We start from the raw sequence: 25,354 nt of genomic DNA on the forward strand, positions 1-25,354 counted from the left end.
TGTTTTTACAAACGTCTGGCGCAAGGGGGTACTTGAACCCGGATCTCTTGGCTCAGAGGTAGGGACACGATCACTGGGCCACAAGACTACAGCCATCCCCACCCCCAACGCTGTCTAGACTGTTCTCATTATGCTGACTAATCAGGAGCTCTCTCCTGAAGTTAGGGATTTGCAGTATTACTTTGCAATAACACGATGCATCAAACGGGTTGGGCCGAAAGTGAGGTGGTTTCAATGTGAACTTCATACAGGTCATGGCTGGCTAGTTCTGACCCGCGCTGTCCATGGGTGGGATGGCCGGAGCACACCTTGCCCCCCCCCAGCCCTGGTCTGGGCTCCTCCGTGTGGTTATAACATTTCCCTGGGTACGGCGCTGAGCTGCCGCCATGGATAGGATTTTGGTTTGAATTTGACTTCAGCGCTGTCGGTTTCAGAATCCATTCGGGAAACCATTGGAGTCTGTTCGCCTCAGACTCAGTTCAACATGGTTCCTCCCACCTGTGAAGGCCACCCTCTGTCTGGAAATGAAGAGTTCCGGGGTCTTACATTCCCCCGACTGAGAGGAACCTCAACACATTTAGACCATAGGATGTAGGGGCAAGAGCCCCCTCGGGTCTGCTCTGCCATCAATAAGATCGTGTTTAGAGACGAAAACAAAACTGCAGATGCTGGAATCCAAGGTAGACAGGCAGGAGGCTGGAAGAACACAGCAAGTCAGGCAGCATCAGGAGGGGCAAAGAACTTCTTCAAAATGTGTGCATCCTTTGAAGAGACTTTGTCTTGGTATAAACTTGGTTAGAGACAAAAAAAACTGCAGATGCAGATCCTAAAGAAGGGTTACACCTGAAACGTCCACTTCGCCACCTCCTGATGCTGCCTAACTTGCTGTGTTCTTCCAGCCTCCTGACTGGTCTATCAATGAGATCATGGCTGACCGATAATCCTCAACTCTACTTTTCTATCCCTCAACACTGGATTCCGTTACTGACCAAAATCTGTCTATCCCAGCCTCGAATATACTTAATTGCCCAGCCTCCCAGTTTTCCGCTATAAAGAATGCCACAGATTCACGAAAAAAAATCCTCATCTGTTTTTAAATGGGCAACCTATTACAGTACTCAGAAATTATGCTTTCTGGTCCTGGACTCTTCCACAAGGGGTAATAGCCTCTCCATATCTACCTTATCAAGTCCCATAAGAATCTCCTCTCAGTCTTTTAAATTCCAACAGTACAAGTCCAACCAACTCAACCTCTCCTCAGAAAATAACTCACCCAGATCCAGAATCTATCAAGTAAACATTACCTGGGCTGCTTCCAGTGCCACTACATATTTTCTTAGATAAGGGGACCAAAACTGTTCACAATATTTCAGGTGAGGTTTGACTACACTGGCACCACCCCCCACCTTTTCCTCCACTACATTGATGATTATATTGGCGCTACCTCGTGCTCCCACGAGGAGGTTGAACAGTTCATCCACTTTACTAACACCTTCCACCCTGACCTCAAATTTACCTGGACCGTCTCAGACTCCTCCCCCCCCTTACTAGACCTCTCCATTTCTATCTCGGGCGACTGACTCAACACAGATATTTACTACAAACCGACCGACTCCCACAGCTACCTAGGTTACATCTCCTTCCACCCTGGCCCCTGTAAAAATGCCATCCCATATTCCCAATTCCTTCTCCTCCACCGCATCTGTCCCAGGAGGACCAATTCCACTACCAAACAGCCCAAATGGCCTCCTTCTTCAAAGACCGCAATTTCCCCTCTGACGTGGTCGATGATGCTTTCCACTGCATTTCCTCCACTTCCCGCACCTCCGCCCTTGAACCCCACCCCTCCAATTGCCACCAGGACAGAACCCCACTGGTCCTCACTTTCCACCCCACCAACCTCCAGATACATCGTATCATCCTCCATCATTTCCGGCACCTGCAAACAGACCCCACCACCAGGGATATATTTCCGTCCCCACCCCATCAGCATTCCGGTGAGACCACTCCCTCCGCGACTCCCTCATCAGGTCCACACTCCCCACAACCCAACCTCCACTCCCAGCACCTTCCCCTGCAACCACAAGAAGTGCAAAACTTGCGCCCACACCTCCCCCCTCACCTCCCTCCAAGGCCCCAATGGATCCTTCCATATTCATCACAAATTCACCTGCACCTCCACACACATCATTTACTGTATCTGCTGCACCCAATGTGGTCTCCTCTACATTGGGGAGACAGGCTGCCTACTTGCGGAATGTTTCAGGGAACACCTCTGGGACACCCGCACCAACCAACCCAACCGCCCCGTGGCTGAACACTTTAATTCCCCCTCCCACTCCGCTAAGGACATGCACATGACGCCTGGAGGAAGAGCACCTCATATTCCACCTAGGAACCCTCCAACAACACGGGATGAATGTAGATTTCTCCAGCTTCCTCATTTCCCCTCCCCCCACCTTATCTCAGTCCCAACCCCCGGATTCAGCACCGCCCTCTTGACCTGCAATCTTCTTCTCGATCTCTCCACCCCCACCCCCTCTCCGTCCTATCACCCTCACCCTCACCTCCTTCCACCTATCGTATTCCCAGTGCCCCTCCCCCAAATTCCCTCCCCCCTACATTTTATCTCAGCCCGCTTGGCACACCAGTTTCATTCCTGAAGAAGGGCTTATGCCCGAAACGTCGATTCTCCTGCTCCTCGGATGCTGCCTGGCCTGCTGTGTTTTTCCAGCACCACATTTTTCAACTCTGGTCTCCAGCATCTGCAGTCCTCACTTACTCCGAGGTTTGACTAATGTTTTGTATAGTTTTAGCAAGGCATTCCCATTTTTGTACTACACTCCTTCTTAATTTGGATGCTAGCTTTTTATGATTCATGCACAAAGACCTCCAAATTCCTCTGTGTTGCAACTTTCTGAAGATTTTCTTCATTTAAATAATATTCAGCTCTTCCATTCTTCCTGCCAAAGTACATAACCTCACATTTTCCCACATTATATTCCAACTGCCAAGCCTTTGCCTACTCATTTAACTTATCTATAATCAGCTTAGCTTTTTTATGCCATTCTCACTTCTTGCTTTCCCACTTATTCCTTTCGGTAGCCCAATTGTGATTCAGGATGACTCTTCCATGTCGCCTGCTGAAGCTGGGGATTATGTTTAGGGTTGAGATGTCAGCCGTAGTGTCTCTGCCTAATCTCCTGAGCTCAGACACAAACACTCACTGTGTTACTGCTCCAGTGATTAAGGAGCCCAGGAATGTTTGACACTTAAACAGCATAAACTTCACATTGTGTATTCTCACCTTTCTGAAAGTCCCAAAATAGAGGGCACACTGGCAGCCAAAACCTCAGTTAAAGTGTTGGGATCAAAAATGTTTTTAATTGTTGGATGTATAAAGGGGATTGGGAAGCAGCCTCCTGAGCTAAAATTGACTGAGGTCATACTGCTTCTTGTATAAAAGTTATTTACATATCTTAATGAGATTCCCCCCATGTTCAAATTTGCCAATTTAGCAGTAAAATAAGCTCCATCTCCTTGATGTCGAAGATGTTGAAAAATTGGTCATGGTTATCTCTGCCATTGTTGACTGCAACCCTGCCTTCACTGGTCAATATACATGTTAGTATTCATAGAGCTCCACAAGCAATATAATTAGCCTTAATCAGAAAATTTGTATATATAGTCCAAGTTGGTTGTTCACCTTTCCAGCTCAATTCTGAAATAAAACACATCAAAGACATCCTACAGGACAATAGCTACTCTTATCATATCATATCTTGTTATGTATTGTATAATCTCAAGGATAGACCTGAGGTTTTTATTTTTGGTCCTGACGGGTGCCCTGTTTACCTCTGATTACCCTGGAATGGTAAGGTATCTCAAATGTCTGAGCAACAAGTGATGTTAGCTGTTCCACACTGTTTCTAAGCAGTAGTTGCATGAGTGATGTTCACCATTAACTGAATGCTGGCATCAAGCTAAAGAGATGTTCACATAATATACAAATGAGTAATGTAGTATATACACTTCAGTGCTGGTGCAATGCTTGGTATGTAAGCCGTCAGTCCCAAATACGCTGGATCATATCAAACAGCATATCCCTTTGGTTGTTCACAACAAGCAAAGTTCTAATTGCACACAACTAGCCCATGCTTGCAAAACTCAGAAAACAGTGTTCAACATTAGATGTGACTCCACGACTGGGCAAACCCTAGTGTGTGACGAATTACACCAACAACAAATATATGACATTGTCAGTCTGGCTTGCAGTGTGGTGCACTTGCATGTAGTGGAAGCTACAAATATTAATAATTTCACCTTCTTATCAGGTGAAAATAACATGCCTGTTTCAACTCAACAAATTAGAGGGAGGCAGTGACATTGTGGTATATCACTTCGCTAGTAATCCAGAGATCCAGGTTAATATTCTGGGGAAGGTCTAATGAAGGGTCATTCTACTGGTAGTGTTACCTCTGTTTTGTCTCTCCGCAGATGCGGTCAGACTGGCTGAATTTCTTCAGCACTTCCTATTTTTATTTAATATTCTGGGGATATGGATTCAAATTCCAGCATGGCAACTGTGAAATTTGAATTTAATGAAATCTGAAATTTAAAGGTAGTCTAACAGCATCTGTGGAATCATTGTCATAAAATACCATGTGGTTCAACAATGGGAAGCAAATCTGCTTTGTCTGGTCTTCATGTGACTGTGGATCCACAGTGTGGTTGACTTGTAACAGTCCTCTGAAACGGCCCAGTTAGCAGTTCAAGGGCAATTAAGGATGGGCAGAAAATGCCAACAATGCCTGCTTTCCATTAAATAATATATAAAAGAAAGTGACAGCCATTCTCCGGTTCATTTAATCAGAATCAATCTGCCTGGTTTAATTTTTTTTAAAGCAGTTACCTATCAGTCATCATTAACTAATGCATTCCTCATTCAGAGTCCACTAGTCAACCATCAAGCACCGTCTTCTCTGACACAACAAATGTTATTTTCCCTTTCCTTCGGCATTTTTTGCAGATTATTCTGATGAGTGAAGATGACTTCAACAAAATTAGCATTTTTACAGCAATTGTAAACCAAGAACGTCATGACGAACCTTTATAAAACACTAGTTTGGCCTCCACAAGACTATGTATCCAGTTTGGGGCTTTACATCTTAGGAAGGATATGACGACATTAGCCATTGAATTCGACTGCAGTATAACTGCTCTTACCATATCATTTTAAACTTTTTGGCATTGGCTAAACCAACAGTAGGAGAATTATGTAGAACTTGAATTTGATCCGACTGTCTGAATCCTTTGTAGGGGACATTTCAGGAACTTTGATGCATGCTATGGTTATGTTTCAAGTTGAGTTATGCTTTCATTTCTGTATCCTTCTGAAGAGGTTTCCAGTGAGTGCAACATCTTAAATATCATTTAATTCAGTGTTGATAATATTGAGGCAATACCCCCACACGCAGTTCCACCCAAAAACCTTGTGCCTTTGCAACAAAGTACACCTAAACGTTTCTGACTTATAGTGCATGATTTTCTAAAATACTTTGTATTTTTAAAAAAATAATTAAATCGGTATTAGAAAATTCCTACCGGACATTGCAGAATAAAACATGATTCATTGGGACAAGTACCAGTTCTCGAATACAGTCGAATACAGTCGAATAACAAAGCTCAGTTTTAAAGAGAGCAGGAATTATGCAGAGTGAGCTTCAAAAGATGTTTCGAGTTGCAGGCCCAAACCACTTTTTCAAGGCAGCAAAATGACTGTCAGGTTTGGCAAGCCGGGTGGGTTTATTTGCATCTGAAAGCTGCCCAAGGGCATCATTGTTTGCAAATAATTACACATAATTAGTCAATTACCCATCTTGGTTCTTAAGGAAAATGTAGAGAATGGGGGATGATAAATAAGCAGCTATCCGGATGCAGTCCAAAAACAAATTGATTGCCCAGTTTCCTACGTTGGGAATACACGATATCTGCGGTGGTTAGAAGAGTTCTGAGAGACTCAACAAGCTTGCATTTTCTGTTTGCACGCAGCTGCCAGCAATATCTGCACCTCATTGTATTTCAGGTACAGCACGAAAAATATCCCACTCCCCACCCCCCCCCCCCCACCCCCACCACAATTCCGTAACAATATGAAAGGGGCTGTGTTCCAGCTCAACTGGTGACATCTAAGTGCAAATCCTTGAAGCCTCAATTTCTATCCATTTGTACTTTGTGGTGTCAGATCTAAACTGCATCATGGACGAGGTAACACTGGGAGTCCAGTCGGAAATGAAAGCAACCCTCATTGCACTGCAATAATGAAGCCGTTCTTTTCAGCTTATTGAAAGTGATGTCAGGTACAGTGATGGAAATTTGGAACCTTAGTTTAACACTCAGAGGAAGAACACAGGTTCTGAAGAGACAGATTGGTCTCGAAACGTTTACTCTTTCTCTCTCCACAGACGCTGCCAGTCCTGCCGAGTTCCTGCAGCATTCCCAGTGTTGCAGTATTTCGCATTTATTTGAGTGCTATATGGTAAAACGTTCTAAATCTCGTGTTAAGCGAAAGTCAGAGTGTTGTGTGCAATTCTAAGCGCGTAACTTCCAGAAAGGGTATTAAAACCTTGAGAGGGGCTGGGGAATGCTGAGATTTACTGGTGTGGTACCGCGGATGAAGGGATCTCAGACAAAGGAAAATTGGAACAGCAAGCACGGTTTTCCTTAGAACAGAGGCTGTTGGGGAATTTGAAAGAGATGTTCAAAAGTATGAAGGATATCGAGAATATCAAGAGATACTCATACACTTGGAAGGTGCATGGACGAGAGCTGGTTAAGCGAACTGGCGAAAAGGGTAATGGAGTGAATAGTTAAGATTTGAAATGGCTCTGTCAAAGAGCCAATAAAGGCACAATGAACCGAATGACCACTATCTTTACATAGATTCTATGATATTGACCTTGAAAGGAACTGTTGGGTTACTGATCTGGGGAAGTTTATGCATTTGGTTTAAAATCTCTGGATTACATGTCAGAATGCTTATATCATCAAGTTACTGAATCAAAAGAAACCCAGCTGTAGGGTACATTAATAATCCAATGGTAGCCGCTATTGTAGGCCTGCAGAAAACTGCAGCCTCCTACTTCTCACTGTGAATGTGGAGACCGACGTGTTATCAATGTTCAGGCCAAATTCAGGACCATTGTTTCGCGAAGTGTATGCAACTTTGAACTGGAGGAACAATACAAGCTTCTTAATTTAGCGTCTGTACACGTTTACATTTTGTTGGCAGGTGACAATTTATTTCTCGGACATTGTAGGATTCACCACCATCGCTGCCTCGTGTACGCCTCTGCAGGTGGTGGAGATGTTGAACAATTTGTACATGTGTTTTGATACCAGGATTGAATCCTACGACGTATACAAGGTACGAATTCAATAAGTGCCAGTAATGAATAAGAGAATCACTAACGTTAAAACAGTTCAGACCAGAGATTGCTTGTACAACATCTCTCATAGGCCTCCATGAGGCACAAGCTCAGTGCATGGGGCCGACTAACTAACCTGCGCCTAATGTTTAGATTGGATTACATTACAGTGTGGAAACAGGCCCTTCGGCCCAACAAGTCCACACCAACCCGCCGAAGTGCAACCCACCCATACCCCTACATTTACTCCTTACCTAACACTATGGGCAATTTAGCATAGCCAATTCACCTAACCTGCACATCTTTGGACTGTGGGAGGAAACTGGAGCACCTGGAGGAATCCCACGCAGTCACGGGGAGAATGTGCAAACTCCAAACAGTCAGTCGTCTGAGGCGGGAATTGAACCCCGGGTCTCTGGCGCTGTGAGGCAGCAGTGCTAACCACTGTGCCACTATGCCACCGTGCTGCCCATGTTAACCGAAGTCCTGCATCTTCACATAATAGAGATAGGGCCTAATCTGATACATTATATCCAGTTTTTCTTTCTAACCCCAACTCTCAATGTCCGATAGATATGATGAAGAATTTTAAGGGAATGAAAATATATCTGAACGCAAGCTTTGTAACAACTAATTCAGGTTATTATATTTTAAAAATGACATACTGAGTTCACCTTTCTGTGTAGGTGAGGATCTATCAGATAAGCAGCTCTTTTCGTTATCCGAATATCCTGGGAGGGTGAAACCTCACAACCCTTGGATAAGCATTTGACTATCGTACATTCAAGGTTAGGGGCCCAGCACATGAAACTTGAAAGGGTGTAGGAAGTAATGGTTAGCAGTGCTGCTCACAGTGCCTGGACATGGGTTTGATTCCAGCCTTGCACAACTGTCTGTGAAGTTTGCATGTTCTCCCCGTGTCTGTGTGGGTTTCCTCTGGGTGCTCTGGTTTCCTCCCACAGTCCAAAGGTGAATTGGCCATACAAAAAAAATCTCCACAGTTTCCTGGGCTGTGCAAGATAGATGCATCAGCCAGAGAAAAAATGGGAAGACAAGGATAGAATGTGGGTTGGATGGGGATATGTTTTGGAGGGTTGGTGCAGACATAATGGACCGAATGGCCTCTTTTGAACTGTATGATTCCACATGATACTTGGGTGGTTGTATGACAATCTTTGTTGTAATTCATCATGTTCGTCACATGACCGTAGACTAAAATGGTCAAATATATTTTTGGGTCAGTACAGACCAGGCCTTTAGTCAGGGCCAACAGCATCACTGAAATTTACAGTACAGGGGGAGACCATTTAGCTCATTGTGTCTGTGCTGGTCCTTTGAAGGAGTAATTCACATGGTTCTACACCTTTATTGCTATTCAAATTCTTCATTTTCAAACTACAATTCAACTCAATTCCTGTTTGAAACCTGCCTCCACTACATTCTTAGCAGTGCACTCACTACCGAACCATAGGCTGGGTGAAAGGTTCCTCAGGTCACTTACTGCCTCTTTTGACAATTATAGAGTCGTAGAGATGTACAGTACAGAAATAGACCCTTTGGTCCAACTTGTCTATGCTGACCAGTTATCCCAACCTAATCTAGTCCCATTTGCCAGTACTTGGTCTCTAAACCCTTCCTATTTATATACCAATCCAGATGCCTTTTAAATATTGTAATTCTACCAGTCTCCACCACTTTCTCTGGCAGTTCATTCCATGCAAGTACCACCCTCTGCGAGAAAAACTTGCCCCTTCAATCCCTTTTATATCTTTCACCTATCACCCTGAACCTATGCCCTCTAGTTCCGGACTTCCTGACCCCTGGGAAAAGACCTTGTCTATTTATCCTATCCATGTCCCTCATGATTTCATAAACCTCTATAAGGTCACCCCTCAGCCTCCAGCACTCCAGGGAAAATAGCCCCAACCTATTTAGCCTCTCCCTATATTCTCCAACCCTGGCAACATTCTTGTAAATCTTTTCTGAACCCTTTCAAGTTTCACAACATCCTTCCAATAGGAAGGAGACTAGAATTGTATGCAATATTCCAACAGAGGCCTAACCAATGTCCTGTACAGCTACAACATGACATCCCAATTCCGGTACTCAATGCTCTGACCAATAAAGGAAAGCATACCAACTGCCTTCTTTACTAGCCTATGTACCTGTGACTCTACTTTCAAGGAACTATGAACCTGCACGCCAAGGTCTCTTTGTTCAGCAACACTCCCTAGGATCTTACCATTAAGTGAATAAGTCCTGCTAAGATTTGCTTTTCCAAAATGCAGCACCTCACATTTATCTGATTTAAACTCCATCTGCCACTCGTCAGCCCATTGCCCCATCTGGTCCAGATCCAGTTTTAATCTGAGGTATCCTTCTTCGCTGTCCACTAGACCTCCAATTTTGGTGTCACCTGCAAACCTACTAACTATAGCTCCTACGCTCACATCCAAATCATTTATATAAATGATGAAAAGTAGTGGACCCAGCACCAATCCTTGTGACACACCACTGGTCACAGGCCTCCAGTTTGAAAAGCAGCTCTCCACTACCACCCTCTGTCTTCTACCTTTGAGCCAATTCTGTATCCAAATGGCTAGTTCTCCCTCTATTCCATGAGATCTAACTTTGCTAATCTGTCTCTCGTGGGGAACCTAGTCGAATGCCTTACTGAAGTCCATATCGATCACATCTACTGCTCTGCCCTCATCAATCCTCTTTGTTACTTCTTCAAAAAACTCAATCAAGTTTGTGAGACATAATTTTCTCTGCATAAAGCCATGCTGACTATCCCTAATCAGTCCTTGCCTTTCTAAATACATGTACATCCTGTCTGTCAGGATTCCCTCCAACAACTTGTCCACTACCGATGTCAGGCTCACTGGTCTATAGTTTCCTGACTTTTCCTGACCACTTCTCTTAAATAATGGCACCACGTTAACCAACTTTCAGTCTTCCAGCACCTCACCTGTGACTATCGATGATACAAGTATCTCAGCTAGGGGAGAAAGTGAGGACTGCAGATGCTGGAGATTAGAGCTGAAAATGTGTTGCTGGAAAAACGCAGCAGGTCAGGCAGCATCCAAGGAGCAGGAGTTTCGGGCATGAGCCCTTCTTCAGGAATGAGGAAAGTGTGTCCAGTAGGCTAAGATAAAAGGTAGGGAGGAGGGACTTGGGGGATGGGTGTTGGAAATGCGATAGATGGCTGGAGGCTGGAGGAAGAGCGCCTAATCTTCCGCCTAGGAACCCTCCAACCACAAGGGATGAACTCAGATTTCTCCAGTTTCCTCATTTCCCCTCCCCCCACATTGTCTCAGTCCCAACCCTCGAACTCAGCACCACCTTCCTAACCTGCAATCTTCTTCCTGACCTCTCCACCCCCACCCCCACTCTGGCCTATCACCCTCACCTTAACCTCCTTCCACCTATCGCATTTCCAACGCCCCTCCCCCAAATCCCTCCTCCCTACCTTTTATCTTAGCCTGCTGGACACACTTTCCTCATCCCTGAAGAAGGGCTCATGCCCAAAATGTCGATTCTCCTGCTCCTTGGATGCTGCCTGACCTGCTGCGTTTTTCCAGCAACACTTTATCTCAACTAGGGGCCCAGTAATCACTTCCCTAGCTTCCCATAGAGTTCTAGGGTACACCTGATCCTTGTGAGTTATCCACTTTCATGCATTTCAAGACATCCAGCACTGCCTCCTCAAATATAGACATTTTCTTAAATCTGATCCTTTCACCAGTGGGACAATTTTCTCCCTCTCTACTCTAGCCAGATGTTTCTCCTCCTCTACTGGAAGTTTTTTTTATTATTGGCATTATTTCATTACTTTCCTAGCCAACAAACTACCTTTCATTTTCTGTGCATTACAGTTCCAAAACTATTATGCATTTCTTGACTTGCAATGTCCTTTTCATCCACTGTTCTGTGAATGCTAACCTATATTGGTTTCCAGACCAGCTCTGCTCACATTTAAAAATTCTCTCTCTTGTGTTCAAATCCTTCCATGCCTTTGTTCCTCCCAATCTCTGTGACCTACTGCAGCCCCATAATCCAGCACCTACAACTCCCTAAGGCATAATGTTCTGACATTTTCTTCCTAAACCTTGTTGCATCTTTCACTTCTTAAACCCTCCCTACAATTGACCTCTTTGGGAAAGCTATTAGTCACATGTCTAAATATCTACTTAATGTCAATAGTGTCAAAATTACTCCTCATGGCATTATTCCTCTGAAATGTCAAGTGAGCTTTATTAATTTAAATTCTTGTTGGGTGAATCTTAAAATAATCAACAATAGACCATTTGAAAAATTCACAAGTGGTCTTTAAACAAAAAAAAACAATTTCAATAGATTCACTTCCTTTGAACATGAACTGCTGTTTGTAATATTCAGTTGACAAGATCTGCCTTTGCTCCCTTCTCATTGCTGTGTAATCAAGGAACAGTATGAGGTCAGATTGGTGTATTGTCTTTTTCCAGTTACAATCACTCCACCTTTGGTGGCCTTGTCTTCAATTGCCTAGGCTTTAGTATTCACTTCCTATGTCTCACTGATTCTCTGCTGTCAACATTTTAGGCACTCGTTAAACAAATTTCTCTGATCAAGATTTTGATCATTTAACTGAATCTTACATGTTCAGTGTCATGGTTTGTTTTATACTGCTATTGTGAAAAGCCCTGGAATCTTTCTTTGTTAAAGATGCTATGTAGATATAAATTGATGTTCAATATGAATTTGAGTTGCATTCACAAAACCATTCCTTTTTGGTTCCAACCTCTGTCTATTAGTTATAAACCTCAGAAAGTCCTTATGACATAACATTAAGGTCATCTTCTTTCTGTATCAATATCCACAACCCTTTCTAAATGCAGAAGCATATTGATGCTCTCTAATAAAGCCCGTCATCAATGTATACCACATATCATCTTATTTCTATTTCCTTATTACTTGCTTAAGTGCTACATCTTTAATCTATTTCCATGGAAATATTTTATATCTTTGCCAAAGTCACTTTTGGACTTGATATTTTCAATGGCCTCATGGTTATCCTCCTATCCTCTGTAAACATCTTCTAATCTAGAACTTTTCTGTCATGTCCTATTCTACATAATGCCTGCTTTCACAATGTAAAATAGCTATGGTCCTCCAATTTACAAATTTGTATCCTTTCTAGTCCACAAATTCTATGGCCTTGTCCCTCCTGATCTGTATAGATATTTTTAATCGATCTGTTCAGTTGTGTTACAACACCCCACTGTTGGAACCTGAACCTAGGCTTGTTATGACGTTCAAAGATGTGTTGCAACAGCATCGCTCCTGATCTCTACAACCACCTGTCTTACAGTACTGCTCCCAAAAATCTCTTCGTCTGAAGCTGGTTTCATATTCATAAATCATCCCTTCTCCCCGTCATTAGGTAGCTGCACTTCAAGCTATCTGAAAGATAAACCTTCAATTTCACTCCCAAACTTATATGCTTCTCCATTTCTATCTTGAAAAAAACAATTAAAATCCAATTATTTCACCAAGCCTTTGATCACCTTTCCTAATATTGCCTCTTTTGGCTATGTGTCCATTTTTTGATTAAACCTCAGTGCAGTGGCTCAAGTTACTTCCTGTGTTTAAAAGAAGAAAAATAAAAAGACTCTTAATTGAGTCATTCCAAATTATCTAAGGTGATCTATAACACCGAATGGCGTACCTTTTCAAGTCTAGTGTGATTCCAATTATACCGATGAAGTCCGATTCAGAACGATACCTCGTTTGACAGAACGGTTTTGTTGCTGTTGGTTATCATGGTCGTTAGCCACTGAGGCTCCAAATCTTCTTTAACAACAAAACATAAAACAGAAGAGGATGAAAACATCCGAACAAACAATCATGACCTTCTCAGTCAAAGTCTCAGAGCTCCCTTCTAAATACCACCGCAGGACCAAAACATTTCAAGAAAGCAGCTCATCACCACCTTCAGGGAAATTAGGAATAGCAACAAACGCTGATCCAGCCAACAATGCCCACATCCCATAAATGAGTTGGAAAAATATTAATAGAAACAGCAAAACAACCTGTTCCCCAACACTATCCTTTTAACAGCTACTCAATCCAAAGAAATGTCTTTCCTATCTCAACCCTTAAGTTTTTGCTTAACTGACTCCTCTTAGTTTATTCTCCTTGGATTGCAGAGACAGTTCTATGACTTTTCTGTGTCAGCTGTCATGAACCTTTCATAATCCTATTCAGTTCTAAGAACTTGAAGATATCTAGCCTCAGCTAGGTTGACTAGTTCCACAAACTAAAGACTCGATTCTTCTGCTAGAAGAAACTGTATCACTTCTGAACTGAACTCAAAGCTAATCCTGATGGCTTTCTGATCTGTTGTAAACTCAGCAGTATGAATATTCCAACAATTAACACTAAAGAGGACTGCCAAGCACTTGACTGCAGTTACACACTTTATTGGAATTAATGCACTTAGGTCACTGTTTAAAAACATTTCTGATCTGCTAAAAAATACTTTCGCAAAACTGACTCACATCCATCTGCCTCTTTTTAAATTCCAAATCCCAAATTATATTTGATAGATTGTAACTTTAATAGCTTCAGTTTATTGCAATATGGCTTCTGGAGGGTAACATTCTATAGCAATTATATACTATTGACCCTTCATCACACTTCTAAAGTTAACTTACATGTAGCAAACATGTACAAAAGAGTTGTGTTTTAGTGGTGTTGGTTGAAGGCACAGAGGGACCTATTGTTGCTCTTCTTTGATATAATGCTATAGGATTATTAGCATATATTTGAGATGCTACCAATGGCCACGATTTAATGTCTCCCATGAAAAATTGCTGCTTTGACAATTCAGAACGGTCTAATTACAACATGAGATCTGTCAGTCTGCTCCATGTGTCATGTCTTTGCTGTGGGACTTATCATCATCACCTTGTGTCTCAGAAAAGATTGTTACCATCAAGAAATGTCTGACATCTTTAATGTAATGTTATGTAAAATCAAATTGTTGTGGTATCTGATTGTATGTATTTCCTAAACTGCCCTGGTATTCTCCTATTAGTATTGCCACAAATACTGTTTTCCAGTGTCATGCTAAAAAGTCAATTTATTTTACAATCTAACCTGTTTTTACTTTGTTTTCTTCTTGATCAAGGTGGAGACCATTGGAGATGCATATATGGTGGTGAGTGGCCTCCCTGAACGGAAAGGAACTAATCATGCTGATGAAATTGCAAAGATGTCCCTGGATTTAGTAGCAGCTGTAAGACAAGTGCCAATTCCTCACATGCCAACAGAAAGACTGCAACTGCGGGTTGGCATTCACACAGGTTGGAAAATCTGACAAGTAATCCCAGAAGATGTCTTTTTTCAGACAATTCCCCTCCTAATACCTTAAAAGTCACGTCTTTGACTCTATCTTGTTGTTTCCTTCAGATTGTGTCTTTGGGTCTATTCCTATTATTCTTTGTAGATTGTGGCTTTATTTAATAATTTTGATAGATTGTAACTTTTCAGCTCATTGTGGTATGGGTTCTGGAGGGTATCATTTGAAAGCAAATATTACCTTTCAGTTTGAGTATAACTGCCATCAACCATGGTAAACCTCAAAGCCTTAGATCAAATTTAATATATTATAAATAGAACAATTTTTCTGTAAGGAGGGTTACTTATCTCTCCAAATATGTTGCCTAAATCCGTTGTTTTATTTTTTTCAAAGAAAATTATTGCATGTTCCATGCCACTGAGATTGCAGGAACCAATTTGATTTTTACTTGTGACTGTTGTCTTGTGACATAGGAGGCCAGTTGAATATAGATTTTTACCCGGCAGCTGGAGGATGGGGTACAACCAGGAATTTTTATTAAATATATGACTCTCCTTGTTGCTTTGTCCGTTGCTCATTGGCCTGTTTATGGTCCATTTTTTCACTACTTCTTTCTTCTCCATTCTTCTGAATAGGGATTTATATGGGGAGAACTCATCCCAATTCTCCAAGACTGACAAGGAATCTTCAGGATTTGTAGATTAATCTCCAAAACAGTGCCATGAGCAAACCATGAGAAAAATCATTGCATTAATTTTTTTCCCATTTTTTTTCTTTCTGAACTTGTAATTATTACTTTAAAAATGTTGCTAGTGCGAGAAGAAAAGGGTGTTTAACGAACAAAAAAAAATTCTCCAGTTGGGTAATTATGTCTTTTCACTTTCCATTGGTTGGAAATTAGTTGCTGAGAGTTAGAGACAGGAGGGGTCTTGAGATGTAAGCTCCAATAATAAATTTGACCAGAATTGGAAATTCTAGGTGAGAATCCGGCTACATTTGAAAGAAAGTGAAGAATTCAGCTACTGAAAGGCTGATGTGGAGCAGAGGTGGATGATGCATGTGAAGATAAGTGGTGTTTCTAATCGTGAAGACATGAAATGACAATCTACGCAGCCCCAAATGAATTTTTTCAACAGTGCATTTCAACCTGAAACAATGGCTTGGAAAGGGATGGGTGTGGTGTGTTTCGGGAAAGAGGTATGGAGGGAGTTATTTCTCAGGAGGTTTTGCTGAGGGCAGAAACATTGTTTTGGGTCTTTGCAATATTTGTTTGGAGGAAATTGTAGATCATTTGGGATAAGATGTCAGGATGCTGGCTGATAATAGAAGCAGTGAGGTTTTGGTAGTTGTGGAGGTCATCTTGATTGTCATTGATGTACATGTAAAGGTTAACCCCATCCAAACAGGACATATTGCTCACTGGCAGACTATGGCTGAGGAAGAGGAAAAGTGATAAATAGGTGGGAGGTCACAGTGGGAAGATGGGAGAGATGCCATTGTTGGAGATGGTTTGGCTCCTGATAAACATGGAACTAAGTGAAGGTTGTCCCATTGAGTTGGAAAATGTGACAACAAGAAGACAGTAGCAGTCAAGGATTGAGTAATCTACATAGGATTTTTAATATAATGAGGATTAACTATGACCATCAGAATACAAGATATCGGTTAGTTATATAGCTACTTCTGCAATCTGGACTCTATCAGATTAAGCTCCAGAGTAAGTACAGCCTCACTGATAGAATCCTTGCTAATGTTTCATTATTTTTATTTTATTATTTTACCAGTTTGGAGCTTTGAACTGAGAACTGTAAGCTAAAGATAACTTTTGAACTGTGAGAATCAACTTGTGTTTAAAATTTTTAAAAAAGGGACAAATAAATTATGATCTACTTTTGAAGGTTGGTTCTTGACCAAAAGCTTCTACAGCAGGGAAACCATGTTTAAACAGATAGCAAATGTTGGCCACTAACAAGGTCAGTGTGTAGGAATTGGTTGCAGAAAGTCTGGGAGAGACTTTATGCTCAAGCAGGTGGTAGATGTTGAATGGTAACTGGGTCCATGTGGGGAGAGGGTCAGTCTAACAGGGACAAGCCAGAGTTTTGAACTGGGTTTTGGACTGTGTTTTTGTGAGGAGTTTGGTTGTTGATACTACAACATGGAGACTTGAAAGCTCCCTGCTTAGCCTCCTTTAATCAGCTATTAAAAATTCAGAGAATAAACTAAGTTATAAGTGCTACTGACTTCCTTTGAGGGAACTGAAACTGTGGCCCTGATTGACATCTTCGGAAAATAAACCAAGAAACAAATATATGCCTGTGGAACAATGCATCATGATTTAACCACTTAAGTAATTTGGCCAGTTGTGTTATGTTATTTATCTCTTAACTGTGTCTGTCTGTCTTTTGAGTAAATGGGGCTAAAAACAAAGGTTATTAGATTTAAACATAGGCATAAATTAGATGACCGAGGAGTCACAGATGGAATTTAATTTAGATAAATGTGAGGTGCTGCATTTTGGAAAGGCAAATCAGGGCAGGACTTATACACTTGATGGTAAAATCCTGGGGAATGTAGCTGATCAAAGAGACCTTGGAGTGCAGGTTCATAGTTCCTTGAAAGTGGAATTGTAAGTAGATAGGATCGTGAAGAAAGCATTTGGTATGCTTGCCTTTATTGGTCTACTGAGTGGGGCATTGGTTAGGCCACTATTGGAATACAGCATGCAATTCTGGTCAGCCTGCTATGGGAAGGATGGTGTGAAAGTTGAAAGGGTTCAGAAAAGATTTACAAGGATGTTGCCATGATTGGAATGTTTGAGCTATTGGGAGAGACTGAATAGGCTGGGGTTATTTTCCCTGGTGCATTGGAGGCAGATGTATGGCCTTATAGAGGCTTATAGAATCATGAGGGGTGCCTGATAGGGTGAATAGACAAGGTCTTTTCCCCGGGATAGGGAAGTCCAAAACTAGAGGACATAGTTTAAAGTTAGAGGGGAAAGATTTAAAAGAGACCTAAGGGGCATCCTTTTCACGCAGAGAGTGGTGCATGTATGAATGAGCTGCCAGAGGAAGTGGTGGAGACTGGTACAATTACAATATTTAAAAGGCATCTGGATGGGTATATGAATAGGAAGAATTTATAGGAATATGGGCCAACTGCTGGCAAATGGGACTAAATTAATTTAGGATATCTGGTTGCCATGGATAAGTTGGACTGAAGGGTCTGTTTCCTTGCTGTCTACTTCTGTGACTCCATGACCTTGTCTAATTTTGCTCTGCTAAAGTTACTGTTTTGTTAATAAATTGCTAAGTCTTTTATTTAAGCTACAAATTGGTGTAAATAATTTATTATTCACAGAGTCTGGGATTGGTTATTCAAAAACGTCTGGTAGGAACCATTGGGGTCAATTTTGAAGGCTTTGAAAGTTTTAACTTTACAGTGTTGCAAATACCAATTTGGTTCAGCTGTCTGTCTTTATGTTGTAAAATCACTATGAACAATTCTGTCTACAACTGAATATTACAAAATAAGTATTCTTTTACCTTTGTAAACATAAGTTCTTTTGAAGTACATTTAGATATTTCCAGTATGTTTTTGGTATAATGGTCTGCATTACTTTCACTAACAATATAACCATTTGATGAAAGCTTTTTTCTTAAACAGTGTCATTGCAGTTTCAGTAGTTCAGACAGGATTTAATATTTCAAGGCAGATATATGAAAAGGAAAGAATTGCTTCTTTAGAGGATCTGCCTGGCCCTAGGGTTGCTGAATGAGTAGTATTGATGTTGAGATGTGAGTATCTCTGTGTATTATAGGTCCTTGTGTGGCTGGAGTTGTGGGATATAAGATGCCTCGTTATTGTCTATTTGGAGATACAGTCAATACTGCATCTCGTATGGAGTCCACCAGTCTGCGTAAGTCATCACTATTGTAATAATCTTGTATTACACTGCTCATGGGCTACATTAATCGTAGTATTATCCAAACCAGACTTATGGCTCCAACCCTGTCCGGTTTCCAGGAACAAATAGCTTTACATCTTTTAGTTAGACTCCTTCTTCCATTGATGTGGAGAATAGATGTAAGGAAACCTTCCACAATTCCACTGACCTCCACCCTCTACTACATTTCTCCAAACGCAAGTAAAGCTCTCATTGAGACTAATCTTCATCAGTCTGTTTTTGTCCTATGAACTACTGTGGGTAGTTGACGTGAGTTTATGATATTTTATCTGATGTAATGTGATGTTTCCTCTACTGCAGCTCAGAAAATTCACATTAGTTCAGCTACATTTGCTGCCTTGATGCACGATGATGCTTATGAAATTGAACTGCGAGGCGAAACTGAGGTTAAGGTAAAACCTCCTACTCTACTTTAAGTGACAAGATCTGCACATTTGTTATTATGCTAATTCCAATTGTTCCTTTATTGGTCATGTAACTATGCTGAAACAACAACACATTTCACACATCGACTCTCAAAGGACTGAGGAGAAATAACTTAGAATAGCACAGTGCGATTTCACGGTCAGTGTATTTCACACAGGACCCACTGTACACTGAGCACACCAACTCATTATGTACTGACCTGAGTAATTAGTCTGTGAAAGTAAAAAAGATGACAGATTCCACAAGTGAGAGACATCTCATAGCTTTAGTTGGTTTTCATCTGATAATCAGAGAATATATCACACTACGCATAAGAGGAAGATAAAGTCCTTTCCTCATCTTTATTTTACCTTGGAGCCCAGAGTTGTCCCCCAGTGTTACCAAAATCAAGGACTCTCCCAGATAAAGCTAAACTCCATTCACTTAATCCGTTTTAGCAGCAGTGACCTTGGTCAAGATCGGTTGTTATTTGCAGTTTCCTTCAATAAATTAGAATCTGCTTCTGTGACAGGGAAAGGGGAAAATGAAAACCTATTGGTTGATTGGGAACAAGAACTACAGTGTTCAGAATGACAGCCTGGTCTGTCATTGGAAGCCACGTATCAAGAAGAAAAATCAGAATGGGGACAGTATGTCTTCAGCACAACAGGTAAGAATAGATAATGGTAAATCCAATTGTGGCTGAACTAGTAGAAAAATGGATAATTATATGGAAACATTTCAACATTGAATTTAGTACCTGTGAAAAATATGCATAAAGCATTTTTATTTGATTGTTGACATAATTACAATGCAAGCAAACATTAACAGCATTTTTTAAAAAAAAGCTGGAAATACTTAGCAGGTCAGTAAGCTACTGTGCTGACAAGTTAATGTCTCAGGTGTGGAATCTCCCAGTCAATCTTTTGAAATGTCAACTTATCTCTTCTCTCAATAGATGTGAACTGACATGCTCAATGGGTCCAACAACTTCTAAGAACTTAGCAGTAGGAATGAGAGTACGCCATATGGCCCATTAAGGCAGCTTTAGCGTTCATTAAGATCATAACTGAACTTCAACATTACTCTTAATCTTCTGCCCTAATCCCATATTTGTTGATTCTTTTAGTGATGATAAACAACAATCTCAGTGTCAAATATACTCATCAATGGAGTGAGGGGTTTGGGGGTTGGGGAGGCGCTGGTTAGCTTGGATAGTTGGTTTGTGTTGCAGAGTCACATCGACAGCATGGGTTCAATTCTCACATAAGGGCAAAAGTGAGGACTGCGGATGCTGGAAACCAGAGTTTAGATCAGAGTGGTGCTGGAAAAGTGCAGCAGGTCAGGCAGCATCTGAGGAGCTATTCTTGAGGAAGGGCTTTTGCCTGAAACGTCAATTTTCCTGCTTCTCAGATGCTGCCTGACCTGCTGTGCTTTTCCAGCACCACTCTGATCTAAACTCAATTCTCACATAAGTTGAGGTTACCATGAAGAATTGTCCATCTCACCTCTCCCCTCACCTGAGGTGTGGTGACCCTCAAGTTAAACCACTGCCAATCACCTTTCTCTCATGAAATGGTCTGGCAAGACTATAGCACTTTATGCATTAACTGAACCTCCACCTATTTGGGTTGAGAATTCCAAAAATTCACATTACACTGAGTGAAGAAATTTCTCCTCATTCCAATATTTTGTGATAAACTCTAATCCCATGAAACACTAGTTCCACTGGTTCAGCCAGAGAAAACAACTTCACAGCACTTATTCTGTCACGTTTTCTGAACATTTTTACATTTCAATAAGATCACTTGTCACTCCAGAGACCGTAGGCTATTTGATTGATTCAGATTTCTGACATTTGCAGATTTTTGCTGTAATTAAGGGTTTGACCAGAGCATAGTTATGCCAGGAATCCTCCCAAAAGTAAGGCAGACATAAAGGTCTGCTTACACAAAAGGTTCAATTCCTGTCCTCAGCAGGGAGGAGGAGTATTTTCCCGATGAACTGTTACAGATACTGCCTGAAGATGGCAGTGTTAGTCCAGAAAAGAGCTTCTGTCAAGGTGTCAGGCACCACAACCATGCTTAGATTTCCTGCTATCAGAATTGAGAACTCCCAACCATCTTGAACCTGGCTCAGTTCCACTCCAGGTTCACTATCATATTTGAGCTAAAGCCCTCTGTGTCTGTGATGCAGTCCTTGCAAGTTAATTGCAGAAGCAGAATGTTTATGCACATTTTGTGTCCTCCCTTCAGTCTGTGAGTATTTGCTTGGGCTCCAGCAGACTCAAGTGTCCCATTCTCCCCTTGTATTTATCAAACACTTTTCACAGCCCAGGAGTATTCCAATGTGTTTAATAGTTAATCAAGTGTTGTCACTGTTGTAGCAAATTGTTATGCTGTAAACTCCCACGGATTGCATTTTTATAACAACCAGTTTTGTGTTATTCCTTTAAAGGGACATAGGTGTCACTGGCAAGGTCAACATTTGTCGCCCTTTGTAATTACCCCTGTGAACCAGGTGTTGAGCTGCCTTATAGACCAAAGCATACTATAATGTGTAGGTATACTCAGAATGCTATTAGAGAGGGAGTTACATGATTTTGACTCATCTGCAGTGAAGGATCAGCAACATGGTTCCAAGTCAGTACAGTGAGTGAACTGGAGGAGAACTTGCAGATAGTGGTGTTCCCAACATCTGCTGCTCTTGTCCTTTGAGGGGGTAGAGATCATAGGTTTAGAAAGTGCTGCAAAGAAGCCTTGTTGAATTGCTACAGTACATCTTGTAGATGGTACACACTGTTGCCACTGTGCATTGGTGGTGGAGGGAATGAGTGTTGAAGGTGATGGATGAGGTGTGACCATCTCATTTTGGACACTAGGGGTAGCTGATAACTTCTCTGTTTCTCTTCAAAGTAGTCCCATGCCAACTTTCACATCTATCTGAGAGGGCAGGCTGGGCCTAGGTTTACCATTGCATCTGAAATTTGTTACCTCCAATAATATAGCACTCACTCAATACTGCATTAGAGCATCTATCATGATTTACACATTTAAGTCCTGGACTGTGATTTGAACACAAAACCTTCTGCTTCGGAGACAGGAGTACTATCATATAAGCCACAGCTGAAAGTACAATATATGAAGCGTCCAAGGCAATTGATAGACAGAGGGTTTGGGGGACCTGAGGGAGGTTGTTTAAAAACCTGATTACGTGGGAAGAAGTGACCCAAGGATTCAAGTCTTTTTGTAGTATGTTGAATATATATTTCTTCAGTATCTACCACATTCATTAAACAAATGGGTAATAATACATTGTGTTAGAAAATATCATCAGATTACTGCTAAGAATATCATGAGTGTCCTGTTTAGATCTTCTCAAAGTATCAATTAGGAAAGAGGTTTTAAGATATCTCTGACAGATCTACAGATATTTTGTAGATATCTTCAATGTCTCAAATTTCCTAGCTCCAAATCTGAGCCAAGATAAAAAAACAAGGTTAAACTCAGCCAAAAGAAAGTACAGAAAGGCAATGGGTATCTGAAAGGAAACAAGAAATTATAGGTCTAGTATTTCTACAGGTTTTGGTGCTTTAATTGTGTTTTTGTTTACAGTCAGGAGTAAGTTCCTTACTGCATACGCCAAGCAACAGAAACACACCACTTTTCAATGGATGCACAGGAGCTAACAGCGACTGTCTGCAGAAAGCTGAAAGCCAGTTAGCTTTGTCATCACTACAATCCAATGAACATTCACAACCTCACAGTCTGAATTCTGAGAATGGACTTGCACTGCACGGCAGATACCCAGAACAGGAAAAAGAACCCTACCTCAAAGGCACGTCATTGATTGAATCAGAACTTTCTACCAACGCATATGAAATGACACAGAGTCAATTTGAAAGCGGGCACCTGGAAAAATCAGAATTTCTCCCTGGGTTTGTGAATTTCAGTTAACCAAGGTAAACAGCCAGAATGAGAAAATCTGTTAAAGTTTATTATTTAGTTTTTTTTAGACATTTCAAAATAAATTGTACTTGGAATGTACACAGCGTGGTATCTAATGACCACTTGTGATTCCTAAGGGAATTAATATTCACATTGTGGAGATTGCAGTAGATATTTGTAATCAGCCTGTTTAGATGTATGATGATGCACCTCTGGATCAGATGGGATTTGAACCCAGGTTTATCTGACTCAGGAGGGCAGGAAGGACACCACCAGGTACCACAGGAGCTCTGAGGGGTTTGTGATACATTTGATTGTGGACATTAAAATAGATAATAGCAAATTAGTTATGTTTATACACCACTTCAAAGGAGATTTAAAACTGGAAATATATTTATTTTAATTAACCTGTTTAGACATGGTGTGACACACATCTGGGACAGGTAGAACTTGAACCCAGGCCTCCTGTCTCAGAGGTAGGGACATTAACATTGAATCACAAGATACTAAAAACAGAAGAATGTAAATACTCTTAATTAACCTGCACAGAGATGTTAAGACACATATCTGGATCAGGTGGAACTTGAAGCCAGGCCTTCTGGCTTAGAGGTTAAGACACTACCACCGCACTATAAGACTCCTAAAACTGAAGACTATAGAACATGCACTTGAATCCCCTGTTTCATACTATCTCCCAAAGCCAAAGTAACTGCAGTAAAATAGAACTGGTGTTAGATGTAGGCCAGGCTGAGTGGAGGTTGCAGGTTCCACTCCCTGAGAGATATCAATGAACCAGTTGTGTTTTTTTAAATAATGATCTGGCAGCTTCTTAGGTCACTTCCCTGGGTAATTGAATTCAATTTCACAACCTACATGGTGGCATTTCAGCTCATGTCTAGGTTGATAGTCTAGTTCCAGAACTACTAGATTACCATGAATTAATATACTATTGACTATGACAAAGTGAGGACTGCAGATGCCGGAGATCAGAGTCAAAAAGTGTGGTCCTGGAAAAGCACAGCCAGTCAGGCAACATCAGAGGAGCAGGATTGCTCAGAACATTGACTCTCCTGCTGCTGCCTGACCGACTGTGGTTTTCCAGCAACACACCTTTTCTACTATTGACTATGTCAACACATATCCTCTGCCAACAATACACTTTGTTGATACTTGTATTCTATTTAATTGTGAATTGTATCCATCTCAACTGAACCATGTTATAAAAATATTGGCGATTTGCTATGTAGCTGAAAGTTTCATACTCTGTTCTTGCTGAAGACTAACAGCTAGCCCAGAGTATGAAACTTTAGATTGTTGCACTTAGATTGCTTTCTTCCAACTTCTTTGGACTAATAGTGGAGTAAGGAAGACAAGAGTTTCAAATCTAGAAGCTTAAGCTTTAAAGTTCTAGCCACTGCAACTTGAAACTTGTTTAATTTTAACACTGGCAAAATTTGCATTAGAATTCTTTATAGTTAATTTGTGAAAACAGATATTTTTATAAAATCAGTTGTCTTTGAGTAAACATTTGCTTTACAGTTTTTTGATATTAAACCACACATTTCATAATGCCGATTCAATTCTGTTTTATGACCTTTCTATGTTCTGTAAGTGCCTATTGTTACTTGGAGATAGTTGATACTCAGCATGTATCACAAATAAGTTGTTCTGATTTAATCTATTTTGTTTTCAAAACCGATTTTTAAAAATCTTGTTCTATATATCACCTCTAGGTTATCAATGTGGTATTTCATGAGACAAATATGAAATTCTCATTCTGTGCAGCTTTTGTTTTATAATTACTGACAATTATGTTGTTATGTCAATTTTATGTTTGTTGTGCAATAACTTTCTTTAAACATATTTAATTTGCTTATGAAGTTGCTTCCTTTAATTTTGTGTAAACAGAATTCTGGTTACTGTTGAACTGACAGTGACTTTCAGTATACCTCTGAACAAAGTGGCACTGAACAGCATGGTCGAAATGTACAAGTCATGCATTGAATGATAAATAAATACAGCTCACAGACTGAGTGAACAATGAGTGCATTCAGCTGTTTTCAATGAATGCTGTGTATCTACTGCCTTTAAAAAGCATTCCCTAACCAGTTTTTGGATGTTTTGTTCAAGCAGAGACTGATCTTAATCAGTCAGATATTTATGGACAGTAAATGACTGAAGGATTAAAAACCTGTGTTTAACTGTCAATAAGCAAGTGTTGGTCATCTGTATGTCTATGCTACATTACTGTTGGAATTTTATCACC

The 25,354-nt window shown here is 40.9% G+C and overlaps 1 protein-coding gene across 1 annotated transcript in view; it reads left to right on the plus strand.

Annotated features, from left to right (window-relative positions):
* The window catches only part of LOC140487251 (uncharacterized), a 29,480-nt gene extending 4,381 nt beyond the window's left edge, over nucleotides 1-25,099 (plus strand). The window contains exons 3-8 of the mRNA XM_072586878.1: nucleotides 7,292-7,426; nucleotides 14,602-14,776; nucleotides 18,590-18,688; nucleotides 19,037-19,128; nucleotides 19,674-19,811; nucleotides 22,756-25,099. Coding sequence (XP_072442979.1) covers nucleotides 7,292-7,426; nucleotides 14,602-14,776; nucleotides 18,590-18,688; nucleotides 19,037-19,128; nucleotides 19,674-19,811; nucleotides 22,756-23,097 — 981 coding nt within the window. The 3' untranslated portion in view covers nucleotides 23,098-25,099. The remainder of the gene's footprint in view (nucleotides 1-7,291; nucleotides 7,427-14,601; nucleotides 14,777-18,589; nucleotides 18,689-19,036; nucleotides 19,129-19,673; nucleotides 19,812-22,755) is intronic.
* The last annotated feature ends 255 nt before the right edge of the window (nucleotides 25,100-25,354 follow it).

The sequence above is a fragment of the Chiloscyllium punctatum genome, chromosome 16 (genome assembly GCF_047496795.1).
Source record: "Chiloscyllium punctatum isolate Juve2018m chromosome 16, sChiPun1.3, whole genome shotgun sequence".
In the NCBI taxonomy this organism is placed as follows: Eukaryota; Metazoa; Chordata; class Chondrichthyes; order Orectolobiformes; family Hemiscylliidae; genus Chiloscyllium; species Chiloscyllium punctatum.